This window comes from Schistosoma mansoni, chromosome 2 (assembly GCF_000237925.1).
Source record: "Schistosoma mansoni strain Puerto Rico chromosome 2, complete genome".
Taxonomy (NCBI): Eukaryota; Metazoa; Platyhelminthes; class Trematoda; order Strigeidida; family Schistosomatidae; genus Schistosoma; species Schistosoma mansoni.
The window spans coordinates 610,197-619,270 of record NC_031496.1 but is presented as its reverse complement, the minus strand read 5'-3'; the positions used below and the strand labels follow the sequence as shown (position 1 = coordinate 619,270).

Here is a 9,074-nt window from a genome sequence, read left to right as displayed (position 1 = left end):
GTGCTTGATAATGTGATAGTTACTGGTATCCAGAAACACTACTGTTCTGAAACAAATGTGTTCACTCAAACTACAAGATATACAAATAACTATCAAACTGACCAGAATTAGTTCAGTCAGTTGGCTAGACCATCAATCATTGAAGATTAAAAAATAATGGTAACCATGCCTAAGTCAAAAGAGGCGGGCGTAAAGAAAACAATAGGTTTATACAAACCCATGACTAAGATATTGAAGATATTTTAAGGACGACCTTAAAATATGAAGATATTTGAAACTGGGCGTTACGGTGACCTTAAGTCTAGAAGTGTCCTTTAGAGACGAACCAGTCAGCAATCCGAATACCACATACAGAATCACCTTTGTATGCTTCTGAGGACGTAGAATTAATTCCTAGAACCATAGTAAGAGATGACAATACTAAACGTACTACACACCTAGTTTCGTCTCTTTTGATGGTGTACAATAAGAAAATCGACACTATCTCTAAAATGTCATCCTAAACCCTTATTACTTAAATGAAAATTAACCTTTTTGCACCACATTTTATGAACGAACTAATCAGATAGTGTCTCTCGTGCTTCCGAGCAAAATTCATTTACTGAATGGTTGCAGAGCAATATACATCATGGATTGTGTCAGTCCTTGATGAGAGTCTAGAATCTTAACCCTTAGTATCTAACCGGAGCACCCAACCTTAACCCGGAAAACATGTCTAAGTCTTTTAAAGTGCTCTGCAATCTATATCTATTAAGATGTGTCAATATATCGTGATTTATATTTATAGATAGGATAACCTGTAGAAGATATTGGTTATTTTACTAATCATATCAAGTCAGTTTGTGCTTTGGAATATTCTTCTTCTTCACAGTCTATCCATCTGCAATGGCTGTATCCTGATTGGCTAAAGAACTGTCTGGAAATTCGTAGTGGTTGTAATAAGATTGTTTATAAATTATACTTTCATTGTCATGAAAGCATGAATCTTGGTTCAAAAGGAGGCCATGAATCTTCGTCCTCTTCGGAACTTTTATGTCACCTTAAAGTAGTAATACGACGCGTTGTGGTTGGTAAACTCCAGTGATTTTAAAGCGATGTCAGAAACCAGTTGTCGTAAGTAAACGTCTTAACCATAGGGTCCGAAGTTTATAAAAGTCCCAGGTCTGATGATCCACCCTAGACGACTATGTACAAGCCTAGAGCAGTGGCCTAATCTTCTACGCGTACATAGATGTATTTAGTTTTCCAAGAGCTATGTAGGTTACAAATCAACTCGTTAATCAGCATTCGAGGTTTATTTACTATTTCAAGTAAATGCGTTTTTACCCCGGTTTAGTATTTCCATAATCGTTATGGATATCATCAGTGGTTAGAGACCAGGCTTTATGACATGAAGTTGCAGTGCCATTGATATTTCTGGTCTTAAAAATCATACTATAATAACCATAACAAGTTTGCTTTTTTTTCTCACAGTCTTAAATTCTATTAAAATCATCATTACTCCTTCTTGTCTTGTCTGGACTTTGTTAATATTAGTTAGGAGAACGCAAGCTAGTTCGAACCTGTTCCGTACTACTTGTTTTTAGTGTCTATCCTACCACCAAACTCAACGTTTGCAGTTAGCACTTACTTGTATATAGGCGGTCCCATTTAGCTATATCTCGTTTCAGTTTTCTGTGAGCATTACTATTTTTACTCCTCGTGGTTTGACTAGTTAGCAAACATAATGTCTTTCCTAATTGTACTTTTTGTATTATTTTAGATAAAGATGATATACACACCTCTATCTATTTTTAAAGATGGTAAAAAGACGATATATATTAATACCCATCTGCAGATATAAGGAAGGCTGTTATTTACTTAAATCACCCTATATCTTTACCGGAGACACTTTTTAAACGACTATGGAAAAACGGTATTATCTCCTATTCGTAATAGCATTGTTTTTATTCAGCTTATCCTGTAGCTTTTGTAGATGGGTTTGCGAACCATATTTACAGAAACATAAATTACAGAAACAATTATTTCCCACATTTTTTAACTGGAGATTTTGATTCTATTCAACTAGGAGTTTTAGAATTTTATCGTTCAGTAGTAAGATTCTTCATTGTTCGTAATATTCTAGCCCTTATGATCAGAAAAATGTTTCAGTCATTGAGACACCTGATCAAGAAGAAACTGATTTCACAAAATGTGTACGTATAATTATCAGTAGTATAAAAGAAAACAATGCAAGTCGCATATAGTTGAATGATTAATTTGAGCGTTCAGAAGAAAGTAGATGTGCTTGTTGCAGCGCAAATGAGCGGTGGAAGGTTCGATCATGAAATGGGATTGATTAAAACTCTATATGAAGCAAAGAAGCTAACTAACATTCCATTACTTCTGGTAAGCGAGTGCTCAGTTACGTTCTTGTTGGACGAAGTAAGTGTCTATTTTTGCATACCATCTAATTTAGTAACAACACTTTTTAGGGTGAACATACTATAAATGCTAACACAGGATACGAAGCACAACATGTAGGTTTAATACCTGTTGGACAACCATGTCAAGTAACAACCACAGGTCTTCAGTGGAACTTAGGTAATTTTTTGTCAAAATTCTAGACAATTATTATGATAATATTGCCGTTATCATATTGTTGAATAAATATAAAATCTGACTAATCTCTGGATGGTAAGACTACAATTTATGGATTACCCTTAAGTGACGCTAAAATGACATTGAAATGTCCACCTACTTACCAGGATTAAATGAGGGTTATACATTAGTGTGATGATCTAGGATTATGATTTGCAGTTGATGGTTATTTACTTGGTCTATTGGACAAGGAGTGATCATATCATCATAAAGACACCTTGACTATATTATAAAACGCAGCTATTGGATCCCATCAGTAATGACTAACCAGAAGAATAGTCCTCATTTGCTTAGGTAAAAACAGTAACGAAGATTAGCAAGTGTTACACCTAGTATATTCATAAGAATACTTATTGTTTGTAAAATTCTATTCTCATTGCCTGAACAGTTTCTTATTAGGGCAAACTTAACACTTCTCCACATATGTAATACATATATTAACAGTATCTATGTTACTTTTCTCTACTGTCGTTTAATAGAAAACGGGACACTCTCATTCGATGATATTGTTTCATCTTCGAATCGACTATCAAATGAAATCGTTCATGTAAAGTGTAACCGACCTTTACTTTTTACTATGGAATATAAAAATGATATGATTAACTAGCGTGGTAATATACTTAGATCATTATATTCTTGATTAACCAGTATTAGTAAGTTATTATTTCTCTCAATGATGACAATTCAAAACACAAATTTTATTAATAAGACAGTGACATTTTGTCTACAATATCTTCGTTACGTTTTTAATTCTCACGATTATTTGATGTTTATTGTAATCATCATATCATTCAAAGTTGGAGACCTTGAATGACATGGCTGAAAATCGTTTGCAATGGCGTAGGTGCATCCACTCTTTGTGTTCTACTAAATCCTAATCTTCTGAATTCTTCATGTCTCTATCTTTTTCTCTTTCCAAATTTATTTTACTGGATTATACTCCTTGAATAACATCTTGGAACCCTAATGTTTCCAATTACTGCTTATACTCTTACTACTTCTACGACTATGGTATTTGAATGGACAACTGCATCTCTGTGCTAATGTGGTATGGCAACTCGAACTGATGTACGTACGTATGAAGTTCTACGTTGTAACTGACTGAATCGTTAATACAGTTGGCTTTGCTAAAGAAATAATATGAGTTTGTATGTATGTGTGAAAGTTATATTTATCGAATTAAAAGAAATGTTCATAAGTTACTATGCGAGTATTGACATTAAGATTTCCCGTAATGTATATATTACCCTAAGACATTTAATATTTTCACCGTTTTAATTCGTGAATTAGTACTAATGAGATGGTTACTGTTTGTATGCAAGTTTTCATCTAGAATGGTAAATCATTCAAGAAGTTTCATCGTATGTAAAAGAGCTTGGATCAGTGTTTTTAGAAAAAAACTCATCTTCATATATATCGTGTAAACTATATGAGTACCCCTAAATGCCCTGGTACGGCTGAGAGTGGAGAGAGTACGCTCTCCCTTTCCAAATGCTCTCACATGGCCACACGTATATAGCCTCTGCCAGGGAAGTCCTACTCACTACCTTCTCGCGTCACTAATATTGTTTACGAAAAGAGAATGTCCGGCGCCTTAACCGGGTTCGTGGACACAGAAAGTTCACCTAGGGGAGCTGGAAAACCTTGATTCCAAACTAATGGTGCACATGGAGTCCAGTATCCTGAAGGAACAAAGGGCAAATGAATTAATCGTTGGTCACTGGCTACCATGGGACTGCATCACCTTATGATGCTCCACTGCTTGTGGATCAGATCTTTAGGTTAAAGGTTCCGGATGTGAGACTCTAAGAAAACCACCTGCTTCGATTTAAGCACCCGGGCAGTATCACAGCCCTTACATAATTAAATGAAACGATATTTTTTTGTGTGGCGCATATATATCTGGTGCCCGTTTGTACCAATATTTATGTGTTTAAATAAATAAAAGTTGAAAGCATGAGTCAATTGAATCTAGACCGCCAAGGAAAACCTGAAAGCACTGGTTGGCCGTTTCGTCCTATTGTGGGACTCCTCAGCAGTGCGCATCCACGACTTCGCTTCGCGAGATTCGAACCCAGGACCTAGCAGTCTCGTACCAGAGCACTTAACTGATAGACTACTAAGTAGAAAGTCAGTACAACACATAAACACGTTTGTTTTAGTTTGATAAATTAAAGATGGTTTAATTAATAAACTGAAATATTTCTGCTTATTATTTATTAAAAATAATTAGAATAATCATAATAAAAAATGAGGTGAACGTTTTTTGTTGTTTTTTTTTCTAAAACAAAAAAAAGTGTAATATCACAAAGTAATACTGAGTTTATGTTGTTTCACTTTCCAACCAGAAAAGTCTGAATGTTTCCGATTGAACTCATTGTAATGGATAAGTTTCTTGTTTAGGTAAATCATATAGTATATAATGAATTGCTTTGGACAATTGTACTGAATCGTATGCTAGAAAATATATTTGAAAAAAAAGTTGAATATGTTATAGAACAAAAGACGAAACAAAAAAAACTATATCGATTAATTTATATAAGTAGTAAGATAGTGGTCAGTAACTTTAGGGTAGATAATAAGTAGAAACCCACCTCGCTAAAAACATGCTAACTAGAAAAAAATTATTCAAACCATTTAAACTCTACCCTGGGAGTTGAAGGAATAATTATGACGTCTCATGATGAAAGCCGAGTTCCTTCGGAAGTCATGAGGCCGATGTACCTATAAAAATGGTCGGTGGCCTATGCTCCATTGGGAGTAACAGGCGTAAGTGGAGTGTGACGATATACCATGGGGATTTTGATGTAGGTTTATTCTCTGAGCTGAATGGTTTGGTCGTGGAGCTTTCATCGTCCTTCTGAACGATATCATCAACACAAACTTCGGGTAGAAGTGAAGTGTTTGAATTTCTCCACATGTGATTCACAGCTTGTCCGGTGCACTTCGATGTGGATTGGTTCTTATTGACCTTAAATCTGTCATTGTTTATTTGGTCATTGAGTCTTCGTTCTGTTTGCAGATTTAGGTGAACTCGTATTCTCTTCAAACATAGCAGATTCTGTAAAACTTACGCTTGATTTATTTTCTTAATTGCTAGGTGCTTCGTTGACAGCCATACGCTATTCACTAGTTTACAGTATATGTTGTAATTTAATTTATTTGAATGTTGTAACTTCCTTTCAACTGTACCTGTGACTATGTTGTCGATTTCTAGACGCTCTAAAATTCGAAGATTTTAAATTTTATTACTCATATTGTTCCTGACGAATGCAGTTTTTCGATCCTGAGGTTTCATGGGTGCCCGATTGTTGAGTTAAAATCTTTGAAGGGGATTATTCTATGGGAATTTAATATTTTTCAGGATAGGGAGAAAAGAAGTTCTGATTGTCTGTAACATAGAATATGGTACATAACTTTGTACTTGGTAAATGATTTTTCATAGTTGAAATCATGAGTCAATTGAAGCTAAACCACCAAGGAAAACCTGGAAGCACTGGACGGCCGTTTTGTCCTATTATGGGACTCCTCAACAGTGCGCATCCACGATCCCGCACTCGCGAGATTCGAACCCAGGACCTACCAGTCTCAAGCCAGAGCCCTTAACCGATAGACCACTGAGCCGGCATCCAACGGTGTTAATGTCTAACTTCAACTGATCCACAAAGTTGTACAAAAAATATACTGACAGTTTACTCGGTGAATGAGCACAAAACTAGCAGTGGAGTAATAGACAATTGTTTTGTACAAAACAGAACTCAGTAGTGTATGATCATATGAACCATATTTGAAACATAAAAATACACCTTTATGAAAAGCAATATTAAGGTTTCATTAGTTCACAATATCTCCATTTCAATACTCTACTTGGTGTCATCAAAATGGTTCTAAGTTTGAGTATTGGAGTGAATTGCCTGATAAACTTATCAACAATAGCCTCAAATACTTAATAGAATGATGAGTTATTTCTTTTAGATAGGTTTCGTTTTGAGGTGCTTATAGTATATGATGCCTTAGGAAGTGCAGATATTAAATGGCTGTTGAAACCAACATTGATTATTGGTTTGTGGGGGTATGTTGATGGGTGTAGACTACGTGGTTAGAGTCCGTGCGATAAGCATGATCAGTGGTTGGAGACGAGTGATATGACTTGAAATCAATCACATTAGCATAGATGTATTCAGTTTTTATCATCCTTTAGGTTTTCGCCTTTAGTATCCTTTCATACATACCTTTGCACTCCGTCTTCTCAAACTGTATTATCAGTGTTTAGTTTTTCCCACTATTATGGGCACTACGATTATTTTGACTTATTTGGTATTCATCTTGTCAATTTCATATCGTTGTGTTGATTTAGAATGATAAATTAGCCCAATTCATGTTCATACCAGGTTGGACATTGATTAAAACTGTTTAAAAACAGAATTGGATAGAACAAGCTTCAAATCAACGACATACAATAGCTATTTGATTATTTAAACACATAAATATCAGTACAAAGGGGCACCAGATATATATGCGCCGCACAAATCAAATGAGATTTGTGTGAGGGTTGTGATACTGCCCAGGTGCCCAAACTAAAATAGGTGGTTTTCTTAGGGGACCACACCCGGAGCCTTTGACCAAAAGATCTAACCCACAAGGCACTGGAGCATCGTGAGGAGATGGTAGCCGGTGACCAACGATTGGTTCACACGTCATTTGTTCCCTCAGGATACTTGAGCCCATGTGTACCATTGGTTTGGAATCAGGGTTTTCCAACTCCCTCAGATGGACTTTCCATGTCCACCAACCCGGTTAAAGTGCCGGACATTCCCTTTTCGTCCCCTCAACTTCGTAAACAACACCCCCGCCACGAGAAGGTAGTGAGTAGGACTTCCCCGGTATATGCTATATACGCGTGGTCATGTGAGAGCGGACTCTCTCCACTCTCAGTTGTACCAGGGCATTTGGGGGGGGCGCATAGAGAACAAATGCGATTAACATATATGTTTAGTAATATCATAATGATTCATTTTTACTATATACAACTTACGATCAACATTTTTGGATTGAAATTTTTTCACTAATCCATAATCATTTAATATAATATTATGTAAACTATGTACAGCAATATTATTTAAGCATAAATTATAATAAATTAATGTATTACGATCAAATGTTGAATAAATTAATACTGGAGAATTTCGTCCAGGTTCTATAGCATATAATCCAGCTATAAATGCTTGACATGAACGTCCTAATGGAAAACATAATGAATTATTATTTATATCAAAGATATAAGTAGTACCATCCCATGAACAAACGACTAATTGATCACCATCATCTTTCTAATAATAGAGAGAAGAAAAAAGGCAAACAAATTAAGAGAAAACCAAATTATACACACAAAGTGGAACTGTATAAGATGAAATATGAATTAAATCGCATAGATGTTAATCGCCCCCAAATGTCCTGGTATGGCCGAGAATGGGGAGAGTTCGCTCTCACATGGCCACGTGTATATAGCTTCTACCAGGAAAGTTATACTCACTGCCTTCTCGTGGCGGGGGTGTTGTTTACGAAATTGACAGGACGAAAAGCGAATGTCCGGTACTTTAACCGGATTGGTGGACACGGAAAATCCACCTAGGGAAGTTGCAAAACCCTCATTCCAAACCAGTAGTGCACATAGGCTGGCTCCAGTATCCTGAGGGAACAAATGGAGTATGAGTCAATCGTTGGTCACCGGCTACCATGGGACTGCATCTCCTTACGATGCTCCACTGCTTTATGGATTTGTGTACGTAAAGTGTTGTTTATTATGACATTAAATATTTTGACATTATGTTAATCAGTTAATATGAAAACAAAATTATTTAAATGTTTCTACTGTACCGAAAAACTTGTATTTGTGTACATATAAAATCTTACCTGTAATAGCTTACTTAAATCTCTAATAGTCTTTTTCGGATTAACTGTATCCAATAGAGAGGGTGAGACACCGGTAAAATCAATAAATACTCGTAAACCACAAATTTGAACTCTCGGATCTTCCAATATACGATCTAACTGCGCCATCAGTAATTTGAGCACAGTCTCGGTAGGTACACGATTATTGTTCCAACAACCTAAAAACAAAGTAATTAATGCATACTATGAAAACGTCAAATAATTAATAAATAAATATTGTATTGTTTCGAGTAAAAACTTTTTTTAAGAGTTGAATTCTTGAGTCTATCTAAGCTAGACTACCACTGAAAACCTGGAAGCAGTGAACGACCGTTTTGTCCTAGTATGGGACTTCTGAGCAGTGTGAATCCACGATCGCACGTGCGGTAATCGAACCCAGGATCTTCAGTCTCGCGCGCGAACATGGGATCGTGGATGAGCACTGTTGAGGAGTCTCATACTAGGAAGAAACGGCAGTTCAGTGCTCCTGGGTTTTTAATGGT

General features: G+C 36.0%; 2 protein-coding genes across 2 annotated transcripts in view; one reads left to right on the top strand and one right to left on the bottom strand.

Annotated features, from left to right (window-relative positions):
• Nucleotides 1-2,301: 2,301 nt before the first annotated feature.
• Nucleotides 2,302-3,476, top strand: Smp_032640 (putative thiamin pyrophosphokinase; the record flags this gene model as incomplete). Its single annotated transcript, XM_018795247.1, has 3 exons — nucleotides 2,302-2,424; nucleotides 2,475-2,583; nucleotides 3,120-3,476. The coding sequence occupies 3 exons, from the start codon at nucleotides 2,302-2,304 to the stop codon at nucleotides 3,245-3,247; spliced, it is 360 nt and encodes a 119-aa protein (XP_018649579.1). The 3' UTR covers nucleotides 3,248-3,476.
• Nucleotides 3,477-4,993: 1,517 nt separating this feature from the next.
• The window catches only part of Smp_139830 (putative integrin alpha repeat domain-containing), a gene marked incomplete at its 5' end in the record, with an annotated part of 25,095 nt that continues 21,014 nt past the window's right edge, over nucleotides 4,994-9,074 (bottom strand). The window contains 2 exons of the mRNA XM_018795246.1: nucleotides 4,994-5,097; nucleotides 7,676-7,970. Of these exons, the coding sequence (XP_018649578.1) occupies nucleotides 5,015-5,097; nucleotides 7,676-7,970 (378 nt within the window). The 3' untranslated portion in view covers nucleotides 4,994-5,014. The remainder of the gene's footprint in view (nucleotides 5,098-7,675; nucleotides 7,971-9,074) is intronic.